Below are 23,411 nucleotides of genomic sequence, written 5' to 3'. Positions count from 1 at the left end.
GTCCGTTCGTCCATTTAGCGTCCCACATAGCCCGCGTGTATGAAAGGTGTCGGCAGCGGACGGATACATGTGTAAGTCCATGACATACTGATACAGGTAAGCGCTCAGGTAGGTGCCGCTAGGTAAGTATATCTGAGAAGAAATGCAAATCTATTTAGTTCATTATGTTATTGGCAATGGATTTACATACATAGATTTCTGTAGAAATGTTCTTGATGAATTGTACTAAAGAGAAAACGACTTGCTTTATAAGAAATGGATAAATAGCCAGTCGAACGAAGAATAACATTTGGATTATAAACGATTGCTATTGGTGTATGACAGTACTTTGTACATATTTTCGTTGATTTTTCTGACGTCCAGAATGTGGTCTTCACATGAGCGGAACTCGAATATGTTGCGATATATTCCAGGACACCGGTCTATGACGAAGACGTCTCCACCTGCCCGTACTGCAATGGCGCACACACAAAACACGTGAGCCGAAGGGTACACCGTGTTACCTTCATTTGCACCTGTTCGACACAAAACATACACAATGTATGACGTTTGTAACACAAATTAATGCCATAGCTCTTATAGCTCTGATATTTGATATTCTCTATTGATATGATTTAAATGCTACGGCTTCAGTGCTTTATTAATGCATTGCTGTATTATATCCTCATTGATGTTAGACAAACATTACCTCAACTTTTCTACTGGGATCGTCGTTTTCAAAAAAGATGAAAGTTCCATCATTTTGATTCTCGTAGTTCCTGAAAAGATTGTGAAAATTAGTACTTGTATGTAACATATAACTTCAAGTTAAGTTCAGGCTTCCTTCCATAAGTATGCTGGGATGTAATGTTAATAGCGGTTGATTTGTGATTAACAAAAACGGAAAACAAATATTGACAGCATACAAATCCAGTGACAATTAACAAACAGGCAACTCAGTTCATAAAACAAACAAGAGGGTCTAAACGGTCATCTAACAAACACATACGGGAGGGACACGCCCCTCAATACAACATCATTACCATAAATTCTCTGTTCGTGGGCGGTTGTTTCAGATGAAATTTGCTTTTTATCCATTTTGCCTTAAAGGAGGAGTAGCATTTTGAAGCAAATTCTCAGCCAAGTTCCCATTTTGGGGCCATGCCCCTTTTCCCCCCATGGGTCGGACAAGCCGCATGTATATTAATTAGGTTGTAATCAATTAGGACATTAAGGAAAAGCAGCAGCGAATTAAAGCAATATTTCTCCATTTGGGGACCCCGCCCTTTTTTCCCAGAGATCGGAACTGACTCTTTTATATAACTTATGATGTTATAATGTTTCAAACCAAATTTGTTTGCACTTCATTATGTCATTAAGGAGGGGTAGCGTTTTAAAGCAAAATTTCGACTAAGTTCCTCTTTGGGGCCTCATTCCTTTGTCCTCAGGGGTCACACTAGCCTCATTTATATCAACTATGATTGCCCTCCATAAACAATGTTTTAGATTTAATTTGGATATAATTCACACAAGGGATATGGCGGAGTAAAGTATAAAGCAAATTGTCACATAACTTCCCCTTTTTGAACCCCTCAATCGGGCTCTATGGGTCATACTAGCATCATTTATATCAAATAGATTGTCCAACCCCAATGATATTTCACAACGAATTTGGATGTAATCCAACCATGAATTAAGGAGGATCAGCGTTTTAAAGCAAACTTTTAGCTTTTAACTTTTTGGGCCCCTCACATCTATCACTTGTGGTCGGACCAGCCTCATTTGTATCAAATAGTATTGCCCTCCCCTAATGATGCTTCACATTAAATTTGGTTGTAATCTACCCAAAGGTTAAGAAGGAATATGGTTTTAAAGTAAAATTTCATCAAAGTTCCCCTTATTGGGCCCCGCCCCTCTGTCCTCAGGTGTTGGATCAGTCTTATTTATGTAAAGTATAATTGCACTCCCCCAATGATGCTTTCAACCTTTGGAAGTAATCCGCCTTGGGGTTAAGAAGAAGTAGCGTTTTGGAATAAAAAATCTTAAGCACGGCGCGCGACGACGGACGAAATACGATAGCTATAGGTCATCCTGCCCTTTTGGGTCAGATGACCTGAAAAGATATTGATACGATACCTGCCGTCGAACGTTTTCATATGGGGGTCACATATGGCATGGCATTCCTTTCCCTTCCAGATCCTAGTGTTATCATCCATAACAACCTTAGGTAAGATATACAACAGGCCATGCATTACACAATGTTTATTTACCATTCTGTGTAAGTGGATATCTTAAGTTAGTAAATATTTATTGGTAAACTCAAGTTTAGTTTAAAATGAAAGAAGTGGCTATGGTTACTCCAATCGTGTGTTACAAACTAAAAGAACGTTTAGACAATAATACCAAACAATATTGCTTTCTCTATCAAAGCTGTACTGATTAATGTCATCGTTCCTGATTATACGTGTTATCTAGACTTTTGTAAACGTCATCAATGTACATTCACAACCGTTTTACATGTCTATGAGTTTTATAACATTATTTGAATGACAATGATCTATACATACGTTGACGTCATCAAGTGCGACATTACTCCAGATCGGATTGTAGTTGTTGACAGCCGTACGAAGATTAACTCTGTAACTGTCCGGATGTCCGTTATATGTCTGGTCATCCAACCAAGCGATGTAGATCTTGTGTTCTTGATCCCACTCGTCATGGCGGATGTGTTTACCACATGTCTGGGCCCCGACAGGCAGAATGGCCCCTACACTGCCTCTACATGAGTATAAATTAACTGGTTCCATCTTTGCTCCAGAGTTTATCTCTACACTTCGTCAAATTTAATACCCTCCATATTAAACATGCATGAAACAATTACACTTGCAATTTAGATCAGGTTCCTGTTCGAAAATTTAACTCTAAATGCCTAACACTTTGGCAATATATTCATGATTTAATGAATACCTGAAGATATTTTTTGAGAAAAAATGACGGTTGCCTTGTTTCAGGTTACTATCAAAATGACCAATCGATTTATCAAAGTAAGACAATATATGATAAGCTCCATACTGTCATCGCCCAGAGACAACGCCGGAACAATTTTGTTCTATAAGAAATCACCTCAAGTGTACAGAAGAAAGCATGCAAGTTCATCACCCGCAATAAAATAGGAAATGAGAGAATCACGTGTTTCTGAACATACTGAGATTCCAATGCTATACGTTTTCTTTACAAGTTCAGGGAAAAGATTCAATTCATATACATGTATCTACCTTGCTAACAGTGTGATGCCTTTTGCACATACTTACCAGTACAAGCGGGCTCCAACCTATATATTTGCTGTTTCTTACCTACATTTATATGTCTCGGGAAGAATCAGTTCTACTACAACCTCACAGCCATCTTGATATAATGCCGGGCAGCCAATGGGAACCGTAGGTTTGACAACAATGAATGCAGTGGCTTTGTCTCTGTACAAGGTTACGGAAGGTGTAGTCTGGATAAACACAACAATTATTTAGAATTAATTATTGTGATTATTTAACTTCCAAATAAACATTAGGTTTTTACATCAATTACCCATAATATTGGCCACTCTTTATATCTTTCCAGTGATGCACCTTCGAAAGAAAGTGCCCAATTTCAACTTAACGGTCAATCGTGATTTGATCCTACAGCATGCAAGAACACTTGTGATGAAACTCCGTGCACTTCAATCTTGGCCAACAATATTGTTTATATAAGTTAATAATTTGTTGTATAACTTCCATCTTGACCAATAATATTGTTTATTTAGATTCATATTTTGTTACATAACCTCTATCTGGGCCAACAATATTGTTTATATAAGTTCATATTTTGTTACATAACTTCTATTTGGGCCCACAATACTGATTAAATTAATGATTAGTTACATAACTGTTATACTATATATATATATTATATGTACTTACCGCAATCCCAGCATAGAATGGGTCACTTCTTGGAGACAGTTTTCCAGGCAAGCCATTTGTTGGAAGTGCTCTCACAGCACACGTCACCTACGAAGTAAAATTAATTAGTTAGGAGGAAAAATATAGTTTTCGTTAATCATTTGTTCATTTATTTCTTGCGATTAGGGTATTCCCTAAATAGTTCTTTATATATTCGAGTTTAAATGCTTACTAATGAATTTAAAACCGTTTTGATGCGGCCGCTCGTTCATTAAAGTTCCATGGAAACAAACAAGAAATTAAAAAGCTTGACATTATTATTTTTTTCCTTTGTGTGATTACTCATTGTGTGCTCAGGACAGTGTATAAGAAAATAAATTTGGGAAAGTTTGTCAGAAATTGTAGCAAACTTTAATATTTACATGGACTCCCAGTTTTTCCAGTTGGCCCGTTCGTTCTTCCAAAACCAAATTATCAACTTCCGTTCCGTTGGCAATCTTGGTTTCATTGATTTCCTTCCCGTCTATATACCATATAACTTGGTAAAGGACGTCCTCACTCAATAAGGTAAAGTCACACACGAATTCTAAACTTTGAACGTTAATGTTAAACACTGGGCTTAGTTTGTCGACGAGTGAAACATTCACGGAAGGTTTCTGGATCTCAAACTTTGGTGGCAAAGCTTTAAAACGAATAGTGAAATAATTAGTTTAAGTAATAACGAGGGGAAATTAAATGCACGTAGATACTTATAATAAAAGAAATAACTAATAATTCTGACTGGGTATAGGACTGCGTTGGCCTCGTTTTAACATAGATAGTGAACGTATACTACTGTATCAAGTCATTAATCGTATAATTTATACATGAAAGTAAAAACAAAGGTTCAAATAGCAATGCAAACGTGCAAATATATAATTTACTTATTCTAAATTCTATCGAAGAAATACATGCATATTTCATTATAAATGAAAGATTGATATTAAAGTATATTTATACTGTAAATCTCGCCGGAATTGCAGACGACAATAAGTTTTAGGGATTATGTCATAAGTCCAAGTAATACACAAGGTATTTGATTTGTCACTGGGGATCGAACTCTTGACCCTCGCCTTACTGGTCACCTACTCTTCCAAATGTCGTTAGAGAAAAGCCCCCTAGCCCGAAGCTAGAAGTCGGCCGTATCACTATGTACACTATTTAAAACTAAAATCTGCCATAGATTAATCAGATTTCTCTGCGAAGAATGAACATGATGTGAAGTTTAATTTTACTTCAAAACTTACATGTTTTATTAACCAGTACCAACGTAGGGGTAGTAGTTTGTTTTTCAGCACAGTCGCCGATTCCTGTTGGGATATAAGAGCAGTCTATGTATGTCGATTTACATGTAGGAAGGCAATGCAATCATAGGAAGAAGATAAAAGAAAGAAATCAGTTCATTTTCCTACAATTTTTCAACTGGGTCCAGGGTCCATTGAATTGGGAATTTCTACGCGAAAAAATGTGGTATTGGGAAAAACAAAAAAATAGTGAAATTCATACAAATTTCAGTTTTTCGTTGATGAATGTTGCCTTTTTATCATTTTTGATTTCATTTTGTTATCTGTGGCTGTTTTTTTTTATTTTTCGAAATTGCCTTAGTATAGGTCTTTGTATATAAAGCATACTTAATCGTTCAAAAGTTACTTCAAAATTGGGCATTTTTTATTGGCAAATTGTGTGTAGGAATTTTCACAAGAATTTTTTGGGGAGTGGGTCCTTTTAACGGACTCTGTTTCTATAGTAGAAAAATCCCTGACACATGACGAAGAAAGACAATTGTCATCCATACCCTGCACGATGCTCGATGCACAGATATATATATACATATACACACGAGTACCTGGATTTCTGCTCCATTGAAATCTGGACATCTGGTCAGTTATCTGGCATATCTGACATAAATCCGATGAATTTGTAATTCCCTCTGGTACACAGATGCCATTGATGAAGCAGAAGTTGTCCTAAAGAAATATGAAATTATATAAATATATAGATATGAAAACTATATCACGCACGCTTTTTGGGCAATGGAATCATTTGGTAATATTATTTATGCATCTACACACTAGATACAACTCGACAACTGTATTGAATTAATAAGGCAACCCTCACAGAGGGTGACAAAACATTCATTAATTACTAAAAACTGTAATAAATGATACTGAAATTACTTCTATATACCAAATACATAGAAAATATCACTTTAACATAAAATAATAAGCCAGTGTGGGGTTAACCAAATAAAAACCTCCAAAAAGACATGAAGATGTCTCCACAAGACATTGAAATGATATACTGACAGGCTATAAGTCTTCATATTAGTTTCCCTTTAAGTATCAATAAGCTACTGAGATTGACTGATATCAAACTTCCAGATGGGAGATTTTGTTTGATTATAATACTGATATTTGTTTTGCTTTTGATACGAGAAATTTGCAAGATTTGTTAAATTTCATAAGAGAAATCCGTGAATGCTAGGTTGTACATATTTGTGATTTTTTTTTTATTTCAAAGATGATTCTTTGTTGACTTCATTTACCTGAGGCATGAAATACCATTTACGATGTTAAGTTAACATTCACAAGGGTTGTACATACTTTCAACTGAACTGACGATGTGTCCTCATTTTTCACGACATTTTGGCATATTCCGTTATAGACTATCAGGTCCGACACCTGTCCGGTGTGGTGACCGTCATTGCTGACCGTGACTGACCATCTGTAGGCGAATCCGTCCTTATCCGGATCGCTCAGTACATTCGGAAATGGACAGAAGACCTCAACAAGGGTATTAAATTGAGCGTGTGATTTCCACTTCATAATCAACATTTCGGTACCATCCCTGTGTATCTAGAAGTAAGATAAAGTAGGATAGGATTTCGTCGTTAATTAAACTGATACATAAAGGATTTCCGATATCACACGTGGAGGATTTCAAAGGACAATAAAATTATAGGAGTATATGTCGTTTAGAAATGATGTTTATAAGGACGTATGAACTTCACTGTCCTCGGCGTCCGTATCCACGGTTGTATATGATGCCAATATTCACGTGCTTAAAATGCTTACCGTTCGGTCCTGTAACAGTGAAATATTCATTGTCTAACTGAAAAACATCAAAATCCACCATTTTTGTCCTTACTAAAGAGCCAAGTTGTTTATAAAGACTTACCATTTAAGCACATGCTGCTAGATTACTGATTAATTTGACGTTAGAATCTACAAAACAACGTTGCGTGTGTGCGTGGACTTGCTTTATCAGAATCTGCCGTATGCGATTCGTGCACCTGAACCTCTGGTCAGGCACGTACATGTGTTATCACCCTTTACTTAGACCTAAAAGGACGTTCTCATTTGGAAATCTTTTAAGTTCATATGAAACAGCTCACGGAAATAATTATGTCATTGATCAACCCTGAATATGATATTCATAACGATATGGTAATTACCTGGTATAAGGTATTATGACAGGTAAGGTTGAAGTTATCGATGAACGTCTCTCCTTCCACAATTGCCGTCTGACATGTATTCAGATCGCATGTACCGTTGGTGTCAAGGTTAACACCATACATACGAGGGGGTTGACGAATGTTTATGGAGCAGTCAGCGGCACCGAAATCTGTATCGCACACACAAGTACCTACAAACAGTCAGGAATATTTTTGTTTCTTTTCCGAATTGCATATATAAAGGATTCGCACCACTAAATCAGCAAATCCGCTGGTGTTTCACCTAAACAAAGTCCCTTAAGAAAACGCGTTTCTTAGGTTTGTAGCTGTTTTCCTGAGTAAATGGAGTATGAAATGGGTACTTTCTATATACGAGCATAGAGAGTAGGGCCTTGAGATTTATAAAATCAAAAATATACACTCCTTCTAGAAATAGAATGACGTAGGATTCCAAGTGTAAAAAGGCGGGATTTCCTTAGGTGGGGGTTCATTGGTGCACTGTAAATGTTAGGGTTACTGTCTTTCGAGTGAGTGTGTGCTCTTAATTGATATTAAACCTATACAATAACATTATTTATCAGGAAGTGAAAACTTCAAACTTTAATTTGACATCAATTTCATATCATTGAACTAAAAATGAACGAATGAAGGGATGGAGTCACAAGTAATATCATGTATTAAAACATTTAGTTGTGTGAGCCCTTTACCAAGGGCGATACTCATTTTGGTCGGTAAACTGAGGGTTAATAAACTTGTTTCAGTATTTTTGATGAATTCAGAGGTGTCCCAGAAATGGCAATGATATATACTTCAAATAAACAGGCCAGTGTCCTGTTATATTAGCTGTTATGCTGCAATAATTGAAGTAAGCTTAGCGACATAATATATAATATACATGTATGTAACATATTTTATATGATTCATTATGTAACAAAGTAACAAATACTAATATAGTTGATTTTGTAACATAGCAACTTCTTATGTTTAGCTAATATCGTAACACATAATTAATATCTAAGATATATCAACAGATTCATATGGTACACAATAACAGATATTATCTATAGATAGGATATCTTTCACTTAGCCTTACTACTTTAGTCTATTTCTGTTTTGATTGACCGTTAAGATTGTAAACAAATCTTACCGTTACTACACTGACCATGTCCATTACATTCGTTAGGACACGTGATCTCCTTGATTTGCTGGGCAATGGAACGTTTGTCACCAGATTCATCCTCGTGGTAAGTAGTGTTCTGTTTTAACTCCTTCATACAGACGGACTTTAATGATTCCCGTGCTGATGAAGCCCACATTGTTGTCTGGGTAGCCTACACATTATAAGTGTTTTAAACATAGAGTTAAAATTAAATATGACAATATACAAAACAGTTGATTCGTTCGTTGAAAAAAGGACACGGAGTGTCATATTCGATGCTCAGACAGGTTGATATGGTATTCCCTTAATATCTTTTCGTTATTGATGCATTGTTTTCGGAACGTTCAGAAATATTTCTTATCACAATCAATATATATGACGTTTGAGTATTTATGGAGTATTTAGAAAAACCGATAAGCAGATAGTACATGTACTATAAGTTATACCCCTACTTAGTAAAGGGGGTGAGTAATAATCACTTTGTCCGTGTGTCCGTCCGTGATAGCTGGCATAAAAGAATGTTCATGGACAGATTAAGATCATATTCAAATCATAGCATCCTGCAGCATCATGCTCTACAACCGAATATATCTTAGTAGCCAAAGGTACATCATGGACTCTGACGGATTTGTTATGAGGGAAAGGGATGAGGATATATCTATATTAGCCACATATGACTATTCAGTTCATAATAAAACCAGTTATTCCGAAGCACGGGCGTGGTGTATATAAATACAGTTTCGGTTGGCCTGAAAGCTAAGTAGAATTTAGATATGTTCAACATTGTTAGTTTACTACGATATGGTAATAACAAAGCAGTCCTAAGCTAAGTTGTCAAACTGACCCAATATTCAATACCCGGGTATTCCAAGGGGCGTAATTTTACTGCCCATGATTTCCAAAGAAAAACTACAGAAATTTTGTAAATTTTGAAAGAAAATTCGATTTCGTTATCGTTAAGGACTCGCAAGGAATGATCTTGGCGTCTGCAGTCTGTCTTTTATGTAGGTCAGAGGTCACAGGCGTTGATATATTAAATTCGTATGATTTAAAAAAAAAATTTTTTTTTAAATTTTATATCAACAACGTCACAAATATACAAACCATAATATCAAGGACGCACGTGTCCATCGCGCTGTCTGGGTCTGTGGCTGGAATTTGTTTGACACAGGCGTTAAATGATGATGATTCCTTGAGGAATTTATCACAGTAATCTGTTGCTGTGGTTTTATTCCATATCTGCTTTGGAGGACCCGTCTAAAAAAGATAATTGTGCATTGACCTTCACAGGAGACGATCTAGTTCCGATTTATTAAATGCTTATAAGCAGACAAACTTGGTAGAACTACAAATAATAGGCTATAGTGGCATGTGCACATTTAACTATTGATATATATATTCAGTACCTCTGAAATTTAAGTAATTCAACGATTAACTATATTACTTCTATCAATGTGTCATAATACTCCATAACCTCAAAAATGTTTTCATGTTTATCCTTATAATTTCATCTACTTTACACTATCCCTGTGGAAATTCCCCTTTGGTGATTGCAAAGTGCAACGCCAGTTTTAGCTGATGGGCTCATAACATAAGCCAATGAAAATGTTTGTAACAATAAATATTAAATTGTATTGACAATGTGTATAATCATCTTCAGTAATGTGTGGACAGTTGCAGGGACCGTTACAAAAGCTATATTCCGCTGTGTACTTACCATGGTGGGTTGGGTAGTGTTGGGCATCAGAGAAATCGGGCGCAATGACCTTGACCTCCTGATCTTACATTTATTCTGTTTAATTACAGGTGTTTCGTCCTCTCTAACACAAGTTGCTATAGCACTGCGTGTGCAGGAAATGTTTCGTGACGGACCGTTACAAGTGCAGAACTGTGTATTCTCTGTCACATTCCATGAAGGCAACTTTTCCAGAGCATCAGCAGACATTGTGATGAGGTTATCGTCCTTCTCAGTGACTCTAACAAACAGAAGTTACAATTGTCAAAGCAACAAATATACAAACTTCTGTTGCTTCACCGTTCACCGACTAAAATATCAGCCATTTTTAAATCATGCCCAACATTGATAAGTATAAAAAACATTACCTCCACGAGGTGGCGAAGATATTATTATCGGTTGTTATTTGCCCATCAGATTTGGTAAAATCATCGTCCGTTCGTCCATTTAGCGTCCCACATAGCCCGCGTGTATGAAAGGTGTCGGCAGCGGACGGATACATGTGTAGGTCCATGACGTCCTTCCCGGTATAATGCCGCAAATAAGCGCTCAGGTAGGTGCCGCTGGGTAAGTATATCTGAGAAGAAATGCAAATATATTTAGTTCATTATGTTATTGGCAATGGATTTACATACATAGATTTCTGTAGAAATGTTCTTGATGAATTGTACTAAAGAGAAAACGACTTGCTTTATAAGAAATGGATAAATAGCCAGTCGAACGTAGAATAACATTTGGATTATAAACGATTGCTATTGGTGTATGACAGTACTTTGTACATATTTTCGTTGATTTTTCTGACGTCCAAAATGTGGTCTTCACATGAGCGGAACTCGAATATGTTGCGATATATTCCAGGACACCGATCGATGACGAAGACGTCGCCACCTGCCCGTACTGCAATGGCGCACACACAAAACACGTGAGCCGGAGGGTTACACGGTGTTACCTTCATTTGCACCTGTTCAACACAAAACATACACACTGTATGACGTTTGTAACACAAATTAATGCCATATCTCTTATCTTTGATATTCCATATTCATATGATTCTACGGCTTCAGTGCATTATTAATGCATTGCTTTAATACATCCTCGTTGATGTTAGACAAACATTACCTCAACTTTTCTACTGGGATCGTCGTTTCCATAAAAGATGAAAGTTCCATCATTTTGATTCTCGTAATTCCTGAAAAGATTGTGAAAATTAGTACTTGTATGTAACATATAACTTCAAGTTAAGTTCAGGCTTCCTTCCATAAGTATGCTGGGATATAATGTTAATAGCGGTTGATATGTGATTAACAAAAACGGAAACCAAATATTGACAGCATACAAATCCAGTGACAATTAACAAACAGGCAACTCGGTTCATAAAACAAACAAGAGGGTCTAAACGGTCATCTAACAAACACATACGGGAGGGACACGCCCCTCAATACAGCATCATTACCATAAATTCTCTGTTCGTGGGCGGTTGTTTCAGATGAAATTTGCTTTTTATCCATTTTGCCTTAAAGGAGGAGTAGCATTTTGAAGCAAATTCTCAGCCAAGTTCCCATTTTGGGGCCATGCCCCTTTTCCCTCCATGGGTCGGACAAGCCGCATGTATATTAATTAGGTTGTAATCAATTAGGACATTAAGGAAAAGCAGCAGCGAATTAAAGCAATATTTCTCCATTTGGGGACCCCGCCCTTTTTTCCCAGAGATCGGAACTGACTCTTTTATATAACTTATGATGTTATAATGTTTCAAACCAAATTTGTTTGCACTTCATTATGTCATTAAGGAGGGGTAGCGTTTTAAAGCAAAATTTCGACTAAGTTCCTCTTTGGGGCCTCATTCCTTTGTCCTCAGGGGTCACACTAGCCTCATTTATATCAACTATGATTGCCCTCCATAAACAATGTTTTAGATTTAATTTGGATATAATTCACACAAGGGATATGGCGGAGTAAAGTATAAAGCAAAATGTCACATAACTTCCCCTTTTTGAACCCCTCAATCGGGCTCTATGGGTCATACTAGCATCATTTATATCAAATAGATTGTCCAACCCCAATGATATTTCACAACGAATTTGGATGTAATCCACCAATGAATTAAGGAGGATCAGCGTTTTAAAGCAAACTTTTAGCTTTTAACTTTTTGGGCCCCTCACATCTATCACTTGTGGTCGGACCAGCCTCATTTGTATCAAATAGTATTGCCCTCCCCTAATGATGTTTCACATTAAATTTGGTTGTAATCTACCCAAAGGTTAAGAAGGAATATGGTTTTAAAGTAAAATTCATCAAAGTTCCCCTTATTGGGCCCCGCCCCTCTGTCCCCAGGTGTTGGATCAGTCTTATTTATGTAAAGTATAATTGCACTCCCCCAATGATGCTTTCAACCTTTGGAAGTAATCCGCCTTGGGGTTAAGAAGAAGTAGCGTTTTGGAATAAAAAATCTTAAGCACGGCGCGCGACGACGGACGAAATACGATAGCTATAGGTCATCCTGCCCTTTTGGGTCAGATGACCTGAAAAGATATTGATACGATACCTGCCGTCGAACGTTTTCATATGGGGGTCACATATGGCATGGCATTCCTTTCCCTTCCAGATCCTAGTGTTATCATCCATAACAACCTTAGGTAAGATATACAACAGGCCATGCATTACACAATGTTTATTTACCATTCTGTGTAAGTGGATATCTTAAGTTAGTAAATATTTATTGGTAAACTCAAGTTTAGTTTAAAAGGAAAGAAGTGGCTATGGTTACTCCAATCGTGTGTTACAAACTAAAAGAACGTTTAGACAATAATACCAAACAATATTGCTTTCTCTATCAAAGCTGTACTGATTAATGTCATCGTTCCTGATTATACGTGTTATCTAGACTTTTGTAAACGTCATGAATGTACATTCACAACCGTTTTACATGTCTATGAGTTTTATAACATTATTTGAATGACAATGATCTATACATACGTTGACGTCATCAAGTGCGACATTACTCCAGATCGGATTGTAGTTGTTGACAGCCGTACGAAGATTAACTCTGTAACTGTCCGGATGTCCGTTATATGTCTGGTCATCCAACCAAGCGATGTAGATCTTGTGTTCTTGATCCCACTCGTCATGGCGGATGTGTTTACCACATGTCTGGGCCCCGACAGGCAGAATGGCCCCTACACTGCCTCTACATGAGTATAAATTAACTGGTTCCATCTTTGCTCCAGAGTTTATCTCTACACTTCGTCAAATTTAATACCCTCCATATTAAACATGCATGAAACAATTACACTTGCAATTTAGATAAAGTTCCTGTTTGAAAATTTAACTATAAATGCCTAACACTTTGGCAATACATTCATGATTTGATGTATAACTGAAGATATTTATTGAGAAAAAATGACGGTTGCCTTATTTCAGGTTACTATCAAAATGACCAATCAATTTATCAAAGTAGGACAAAATATGATAAGCTCCATACTGTCATCGCCCAGAGACAACGCCGGAACAATTTTGTTCTATAAGAAATCACCTCAAGTGTACAGAAGAAAGCATGCAAGTTCATCACCCGCAATAAAATAGGAAATGAGAGAATCATGTGTTTCTGAACATACTGAGATTCCAATACCATACGTTTTCTTTACAAGTTCAGGGAAAAGATTCAATTCATATACATGTATCTACCTTGCTAACAGTGTGATGCCTTTTGCACATACTTACCAGTACAAGAGGGCTCCGACCTATATATTTGCTGTTTCTTACCTACATTTATATGTCTCGGGAAGAATCAGTTCTACTACAACCTCACAGCCATCTTGATATAATGCCGGGCAGCCAATGGGAACCGTAGGTTTGACAACAATGAATGCAGTGACTTTGTCTCTGTACAAGGTTACGGAAGGTGTAGTCTGGATAAACACAACAATTATTTAGAATTAATTATTGTGATTATTTAACTTCCAAATAAACATTAGGTTTTTACACCAATTACCCATAATATTGGCCACTCTTTATATCTTTCCAGTGATGCACCTTCGAAAGAAAGTGCCCAATTTCAACTTAACGGTCAATCGTGATTTGATCCTACAGCATGCATGAACACTTGTGATGAAAACTCCATCTTGGCCAACAATATTGTTTATATAAGTTAAACATTTGTTAACTTCCATCTTCCCCAGCAATATTGTTTATATAAGTTTGTATTTTGTTACATAACTTCCATCTGGGCCAACAATACTGATTAAATTAATATAACTGTTATAATATATATATACATATTATGTGTACTTACCGCAATCCCAGCATAGAATGGGTCACTTCTTGGAGACAGTTTTCCAGGCACGCCATTTGTTGGAAGTGCTCTCACAGCACACGTCACCTACGAAGTAAAATTAATTAGTTAGGAGGAAAAATATAGTTTTCGTTAATCATTTGTTCATTTATTTCTTGCGATTAGGGTATTCCCTAAATAGTTCTTTATATATTCGAGTTTAAATGCTTACTAATGAATTTAAAACCGTTTTGATGCGGCCACCTGTTCAATAAAGTTCCATGGAAACAAACAAGAAATTAAAAAGCTTGACATTATTATTTTTTTCCTTTGTGTGATTACTCATTGTGTGCTCAGGACAGTGTATAAGAAAATAAATTTGGGAAAGTTTGTCAGAAATTGTAGCAAACTTTAATATTTACATGGACTCCCAGTTTTTCCAGTTGGCCCGTTCGTTCTTCCAAAACTAAATTATCAACATCCGTTCCGTTGGCAATCTTGGTTTCATTGATTTCCTTCCCGTCTATATACCATATAACTTGGTAAAGGACGTCCTCACTCAATAAGGTAAAGTCACACACGAATTCTAAACTTTGAACGTTAATGTTAAACACTGGGCTTAGTTTGTCGACGAGTGAAACATTCACGGAAGGTTTCTGGATCTCAAACTTTGGTGGCAAAGCTTTAAAACGAATAGTGAAATAATTAGTTTAAGTAATAACGAGGGGAAATTAAATGCACGTAGATACTTATAATAAAAGAAATAACTAATAATTCTGACTGGGTATAGGACTGCGTTGGCCTCGTTTTAACATAGATAGTGAACGTATACTACTGTATCAAGTCATTAATCGTATAATTTATACATGAAAGTAAAAACAAAGGTTCAAATAGCAATGCAAACGTGCAAATATATAATTTACTTATTCTAAATTCCATCGAAGAAATACATGCATATTTCATTATAAATGAAAGATTGATATTAAAGTATATTTATACTGTAAATCTCGCCGGAATTGCAGACGACAATAAGTTTTAGGGATTATGTCATAAGTCCAAGTAATACACAAGGTATTTGATTTGTCACTGGGGATCGAACTCTTGACCCTCGCCTTACTGGTCAACTGCTCTTCCAAATGTCGTTAGAGAAAAGCCCCCTAGCCCGAAGCTAGAAGTCGGCCGTATCACTATGTACACTATTTAAAACTAAAATCTGCTATAGATTAATCAGATTTCTCTGCGAAGAATGAACATGATGTGAAGTTTAATTTTACTTCAAAACTTACATGTTTTATTAACCAGTACCAACGTAGGGGTAGTAGTTTGTTTTTCAGCACAGTCGCCGATTCCTGTTGGGATATAAGAGCAGTCTATGTATGTCGATTTACATGTAGGAAGGCAATGCAATCATAGGAAGAAGATAAAAGAAAGAAATCAGTTCATTGTCCTACAACTGGGTCCATTAGAAATTTCTACGCGACAAAATGTGGTATTGGGAAAAACAAAAAATAGTGAAATTCATACAAATTTCAGTTTTTCGTTGATGAATGTTGCCTTTTTATCATTTTTGATTTCATTTTGTTATCTGTGGCTGTTTTTTTTTTTATTTTTCAAAATTGCCTTAGTATAGGTCTTTGTATATAAGGCATACTTAATCGTTCAAAAGTTACTTCAAAATTGGGAATTTTTTATTGGCAAATTGTGTGTAGGAATTTTCACAAGAATTTTTTTTGGGGAGTGGGTCCTTTTAACGGACCCTGTTTCTATAGTAGGATAATCCCTGACACATGACGAAGAAAGGCAATTGTCATCCATACCCTGCACGATGCTCGATGCACAGATATATATATACATATACACACGAGTACCTGGATTTCTGCTCCATTGAAATCTGGACATCTGGTCAGTTATCTGGCATATCTGACATAAATCCGATGAATTTGTAATTCCCTCTGGTACACAGATGCCATTTATGAAGCAGAAGTTGTCCTAAAGAAATATGAAATTATATAAATATATAGATATGAAAACTATATCACGCACGCTTTTTGGGCAATGGAATCATTTGGTAATATTATTTATGCATCTACACACTAGATACAACTCGACAACTGTATTGAATTAATAAGGCAACCCTCACAGAGGGTGACAAAACATTCATTAATTACTAAAAACTGTAATAAATGATACTGAAATTACTTCTATATACCAAATACATAGAAAATATCACTTTAACATAAAATAATAAGCCAGTGTGGGGTTAACCAAATAAAAACCTCCAAAAAGACATGAAGATGTCTCCACAAGACATTGAAATGATATACTGACAGGCTATAAGTCTTCATATAAGTTTCCCTTTAAGTATCAATAAGCTACTGAGATTGACTGATATCAAACTTCCAGATGGGAGATTTTGTTTGATTATAATACTGATATTTGTTTTGCTTTTGATACGAGAAATTTGCAAGATTTGTTAAATTTCATTAAGAGAAATCCGTGAATGCTAGGCTGTACATATTTGTGATTTTTTTTTAATTTCAAAGATGATTCTTTGCTGTCTTCATTTATCTGAGGCATGAAATACCATTAACGATGTTAAATTAACATTTACAAGAGTTGTACATACTTTCAACTGAACCGACGATGTGTTCTCATTTTTCACGACATTTTGGCATATTCCGTTATAGACTATCAGGTCTGACACCTGTCCTGGATGTTGACCGTCATTGCTGACCGTGACTGACCATCTGTAGGCGAATCCGTCCTTATCCGGATCGCTCAAGTACATTCGGAAATGGACAGAAGACCTCCACAAGGGTATTAAATTGGGCGTGTGATTTCCACTTCATAATCAACATTTCGGTACCATCCCTGTGTATCTAGAAGTAAGATAAAGTAGGATAGGATTTCGTCGTTAATTAAACTGATACATAAAGGATTTCCGATATCACACGTGGAGGATTTCAAAGGACAATAAAATTATAGGAGTATATGTCGTTTAGAAATGATGTTTATAAGGACGTATGAACTTCACTGTCCTCGGCGTCCGTATCCACGGTCGTATATGATGCCAATATTCACGTGCTTAAAATGCTTACCGTTCGGTCCTGTAACAGTGAAATATTCATTGTCTAACTGAAAAACATCAAAATCAACCATTTTTGTCCTTACTAAAGAAGCAAGTTGTTTATAAAGACTTGCCATTTAAGCACATGCTGCTAGATTACTGATTAATTTGACGTTAGAATCTACAAAACAACGTTGCGTGCGTGCGTGGACTCGTTTTATCAGAATCTGGCGTATGCAATGTGTGCCCCGAATCTCTGGTCAGGTACGTACATGTGGTGATCATCGTGGTCCTAGTTTTGCCCTTTACTTAGATCTAGAAGGACGTTCTCATTTGGAAATCTTTTAATTTCCTGTGAAAAAGCTTACGCAAATAATTATGTCATTGATTAATCAAATCAGTCAAATGATATTCATAACGATATGGTAATCACCTGATATAAGGTATTATGACAGGTAAGGTTGAGGGTATCGATGAACGTCTCTCCTTCCACAATGGCAGCCTGACATGTATTCAGATCGCATGTACCGTTGGTGTCAAGGTTAATACCATACATACGAGGGGGTTGACGAATGTCTATGGAGCAGTCAGCGGCACCGAAATCTGTATCGCACACACAAGTACCTACAAACAGTCAGGAATATTTGTGTTTCTTTTCCGAATTACATATATAAACGATTCACACCACTAAATCAGCAAATCCGCTGGTGTTTCACCTGAACCAAGTCCCTTAATAAAACGCGTTTCTTAGGTTTGTAGCTGTTTTCCTGAGTATATAGAGTATGAAATAGGTACTTTCTATATACGAGCATAAAGAGTAGGGTCTTGAGATTTATAAAATCAAAAATATACACTCCTTCTAGAAATAGAATGACGTAGGATTCCAAGTGTAAAAAGGCGGGATTTCCTTAGGTGGGGGTTCCTTGGTGCACTGTAAAAGTTAGGGTTACTGTCTTTCGAGTGAGTGTGTGCTCTTAATTGATATTAAACCTATACAATAACATTATTTATCAGGAAGTGAAAACTTCAAACTTTAATTTGACATCAATTTCATATCATTGAACTAAAAATGAACGAATGAAGGGATGGAGTCACAAGTAATATCATGTATTAAAACATTTAGTTGTGTGAGCCCTTTACCAAGGGCAATACTCGTTTTGGTCGGTAAATTGAAGGTTAATAAACCCGTTGCAGTATTGTTTCATGAATTCAGAGGTGTCCCAGAAATGGCAACGATTTAACAAGTAAACAAGGCCAATGTCCAGTCATATTAGTTGTTATGCTGCAATAATTGAAGTAAGCAATGCGACATATATAATATATATGTATATGACATATCTACAGATTTTATATGATTCATTTTGTCACATAGTAAGAGATAATAATATAATCTATTTTGTAACATAGCAACATCGTATTTATATCTAATATCGTGACACATTAATATCTAAGATATATCAACAGATTAATATGTTACATCCTTACAGATTAGATTTATATGTAGGAGATGTGTCACTTGACCTTACTACTCTAAGACCATTCCTGCTTAATTGGTCGTTACGAAAGTCAACACAACTTACCGTTACTACACTGACCATGTCCATTACATTCGTTAGGACACGTGATCTCCTTGATTTGCTGGGCAATGGAACGTTTGTCACCAGCTTCATCCTCGTGGTAAGTAGTGTTCTGTTTTAACTCCTTCATACAGACGGACTTTAATGATTCCCGTGCTGATGAAGCCCACATTGTTGTCTGGGTAGCCTACACATTATAAGTGTTTTAAACATAGAATTAAAATTAAATATGACAATAGACAAAACAGTTGATTCGTACGTTGAAAAAAGGACATGGAGTGTCATATTCGATGCTCAGACAGATTTGATATGGTATTCCCTTAATATCTTTTCGTTAGTGATGCATTGTTTTCGGAACGTTCAGAAATATTTCTTATCACAATCAATATATATGACGTTTGAGTATTTATGGAGTATTTAGAAAAACCAATAAGCAGATAGTACATGTACTATAAGTTATACCCCTACTTAGTAAAGGGGGTGAGTAATAATCACTTTGTCCGTGTGTCCGTCCGTGATAGCTGGCATAAAAGAATGTTCATGGACAAATTAAGTTCATATTCAAATCATAGCATCCTGCAGCATCATGCTCTACAACCGAATATATCTTAGTAGCCAAAGGTACATCATGGACTCTGACGGATTTGTTATGAGGGAAAGGGATGAGGATATATCTATATTAGCCACATATGACTATTCAGTTCATAATAAAACCAGTTATTCCGAAGCATGGGCGTGGTGTATAGTTTCGGTTGGCCTGAAAGCTAAGTAGAATTTAGATATGTTCAACATTGTTAGTTTACTACGATATGGTAATAACAAAGCAGTCCTAAGCTAAGTTGTCAAACTGTCCCAATATTCAATATTTCAAGTGTCGTAATTTTACTGCCCATGATTTCCAAAGAAAAACTACAGAAATTTTGTAAATTTTGAAAGAAAATTCGATTTCGTTATCGTTAAGGACTCGCAAGGAATGATCTTGGCGTCTGCACTCTGTCTTTTATGTAGGTCAGAGGTCACAGGCGTTGATACATTAAATTCGTATGATTTTTAATTTTTTTTTATATCAACAACGTCACAAATTTACAAACCATAATATCAAGGACGCACGTGTCCATCGCGCTGTCTGGGTCTGTGGCTGGAATTTGTTTGGCACAGGCGTTAAATGATGTTGATTCCTTGAGGAATTTATCACAGTAATCTGTTGCTGTGGTTTTATTCCATATCTCTGACATATTCATAGATTCTACGGCTCAGTGCATTATTATGCATTGCTTTAATACTCCTCGTTGATGTTAGACAAACATACCTCAACTTTTCACTGGGATCGTCGTTTCCAAAAGAGAAAGTTCCATCATTTTGATTTTCGTAATTCCTGAAAAGATTGTGAAAATTAGTACTTGTATGTAACATATAACTTCAAGTTAAGTTCAGGCTTCCTTCCATAAGTATGCTGGGATATAATGTTAATAGCGGTTGATATGTGATTAACAAAAACGGAAACCAAATATTGACAGCAAACAAATCCAGTGACAATTAACAAACAGGCAACTCGGTTCATAAAACAAACAAGAGGGTCTAAACGGTCATCTAACAAACACATACGGGAGGGACACGCCCCTCAATACAGCATCATTACCATAAATTCTCTGTTCGTGGGCGGTTGTTTCAGATGAAATTTGCTTGTTATCCATTTTGCCTTAAAGGAGGAGTAGCATTTTGAAGCAAATTCTCAGCCAAGTTCCCATTTTGGGGCCATGCCCCTTTTCCCCCCATGGGTCGGACAAGCCGCATGTATATTAATTAGGTTGTAATCAATTAGGACATTAAGGAAAAGCAGCAGCGAATTAAAGCAATATTTCTCCATTTGGGGACCCCGCCCTTTTTTCCCAGAGATCGGAACTGACTCTTTTATATAACTTATGATGTTATAATGTTTCAAACCAAATTTGTTTGCACTTCATTATGTCATTAAGGAGGGGTAGCGTTTTAAAGCAAAATTTCGACTAAGTTCCTCTTTGGGGCCTCATTCCTTTGTCCTCAGGGGTCACACTAGCCTCATTTATATCAACTATGATTGCCCTCCATAAACAATGTTTTCGATTTAATTTGGATATAATTCACACAAGGGATATGGCGGAGTAAAGTATAAAGCAAAATGTCACATAACTTCCCCTTTTTGAACCCCTCAATCGGGCTCTATGGGTCATACTAGCATCATTTATATCAAATAGATTGTCCAACCCCAATGATATTTCACAACGAATTTGGATGTAATCCACCAATGAATTAAGGAGGATCAGCGTTTTAAAGCAAACTTTTAGCTTTTAACTTTTTGGGCCCCTCACATCTATCACTTGTGGTCGGACCAGCCTCATTTGTATCAAATAGTATTGCCCTCCCCTAATGATGTTTCACATTAAATTTGGTTGTAATCTACCCAAAGGTTAAGAAGGAATATGGTTTTAAAGTAAAATTTCATCAAAGTTCCCCTTATTGGGCCCCGCCCCTCTGTCCCCAGGTGTTGGATCAGTCTTATTTATGTAAAGTATAATTGCACTCCCCCAATGATGCTTTCAACCTTTGGAAGTAATCCGCCTTGGGGTTAAGAAGAAGTAGCGTTTTGGAATAAAAAATCTTAAGCACGGCGCGCGACGACGGACGAAATACGATAGCTATAGGTCATCCTGCCCTTTTGGGTCAGATGACCTGAAAAGATATTGATACGATACCTGCCGTCGAACGTTTTCATATGGGGGTCACATATGGCATGGCATTCCTTTCCCTTCCAGATCCTAGTGTTATCATCCATAACAACCTTAGGTAAGATATACAACAGGCCATGCATTACACAATGTTTATTTACCATTCTGTGTAAGTGGATATCTTAAGTTAGTAAATATTTATTGGTAAACTCAAGTTTAGTTTAAAAGGAAAGAAGTGGCTATGGTTACTCCAATCGTGTGTTACAAACCAAAAGAACGTTTAGACAATAATACCAAACAATATTGCTTTCTCTATCAAAGCTGTACTGATTAATGTCATCGTTCCTGATTATACGTGTTATCTAGACTTTTGTAAACGTCATCAATGTACATTCACAACCGTTTTACATGTCTATGAGTTTTACAACATTATTTGAATGACAATGATCTATACATACGTTGACGTCATCAAGTGCGACATTACTCCAGAGCGGATTGTAGTTGTTGACAGCCGTACGAAGATTAACTCTGTAACTGTCCGGATGTCCGTTATATGTCTGGTCATCCAACCAAGCGATGTAGATCTTGTGTTCTTGATCCCACTCATCATGGCGGATGTGTTTACCACATGTCTGGGCCCCGACAGGCAGAATGGCCCCTACACTGCCTCTACATGAGTATAAATTAACTGGTTCCAACTTTACTCCAGCGGTTATTTTTACACTTCGTCAAATTTAATACCCTCCATATTAAGCATGCATGAAACAATTACACCTGCATTTTAGATAAGGTTCCTGTTTAACACATTTGCAATATATTCATGATTTGATGTATAACTGAAGATATTTATTGAGAAAAAATGACGGTTGCCTTATTTCAGGTTACTATCAAAATGACCAATCAATTTATCAAAGTAAGACAAAATATGATAAGCTCCATACTGTCATCGCCCAGAGACAACGCCGGGAAAATTTTGTGTAGAAGAAATCACCTCATGTGTACAGAAGAAAGCATGCAAGTTCATCACCCGCAATAAAATAGGAAATGAGAGAATCACGTGTTTCTGAACATACTGAGATTCCAATACTATATGTTTTCTTTACAAGTTCAGGGAAAAGATTCAATTCATATACATGTATCTACCTTGCTAACAGTGTGATGCCTTTTGCACATACTTACCTCCACGAGTACAAGAGGATTCCGACCTATATATTTGCTGTTTCTTACCTACATTTATATGTCTCGGGAAGAATCAGTTCTACTACAACCTCACAGCCATCTTGATATAATGCCGGGCAGCCAATGGGAACCGTAGGTTTGACAACAATGAATGCAGTGGCGTTGTCTCTGTACAGGGTTACGGAAGGTGTAGTCTGGATAAACACAAGAATTATTTAGAATGAATTATTGTGATTATTTAACTTCCAAATAAACATTAGGTTTTTACAAATTACCAAATGGCCACTCTTATACTTCCAGCAAGAAGTGCCA

At 36.5% G+C, this 23,411-nt stretch overlaps 1 protein-coding gene across 1 annotated transcript; it reads right to left on the bottom strand.

The window, feature by feature from the left end:
* On the bottom strand, window positions 1–20,435 carry LOC117344242 (von Willebrand factor D and EGF domain-containing protein-like). The gene is made up of 29 exons (XM_033906922.1): window positions 20,307–20,435; window positions 19,219–19,402; window positions 18,072–18,262; window positions 17,198–17,450; window positions 16,440–16,560; window positions 15,858–15,920; window positions 14,994–15,253; window positions 14,593–14,679; window positions 14,064–14,209; window positions 13,278–13,488; window positions 12,847–12,932; window positions 11,421–11,490; window positions 11,074–11,262; window positions 10,670–10,878; window positions 10,284–10,542; window positions 9,671–9,823; window positions 8,555–8,738; window positions 7,408–7,598; window positions 6,557–6,808; window positions 5,800–5,920; window positions 5,201–5,263; window positions 4,337–4,596; window positions 3,936–4,022; window positions 3,333–3,478; window positions 2,547–2,757; window positions 2,116–2,201; window positions 689–758; window positions 328–515; window positions 1–132 (listed from the first exon to the last, which is right to left on the bottom strand). The coding sequence occupies exons 4-28, from the start codon at window positions 17,357–17,359 to the stop codon at window positions 423–425; spliced, it is 3,780 nt and encodes a 1,259-aa protein (XP_033762813.1). The 5' UTR covers window positions 17,360–17,450; window positions 18,072–18,262; window positions 19,219–19,402; window positions 20,307–20,435; the 3' UTR covers window positions 1–132; window positions 328–422.
* Between the last annotated feature and the right edge of the window lie 2,976 nt (window positions 20,436–23,411).

Source organism: Pecten maximus, chromosome 15, assembly GCF_902652985.1.
Source record: "Pecten maximus chromosome 15, xPecMax1.1, whole genome shotgun sequence".
NCBI lineage: Eukaryota > Metazoa > Mollusca > Bivalvia > Pectinida > Pectinidae > Pecten > Pecten maximus.
The sequence above is the reverse complement of the archived record's forward strand: the minus strand, read 5'-3'. Positions and strand labels throughout refer to the sequence as shown.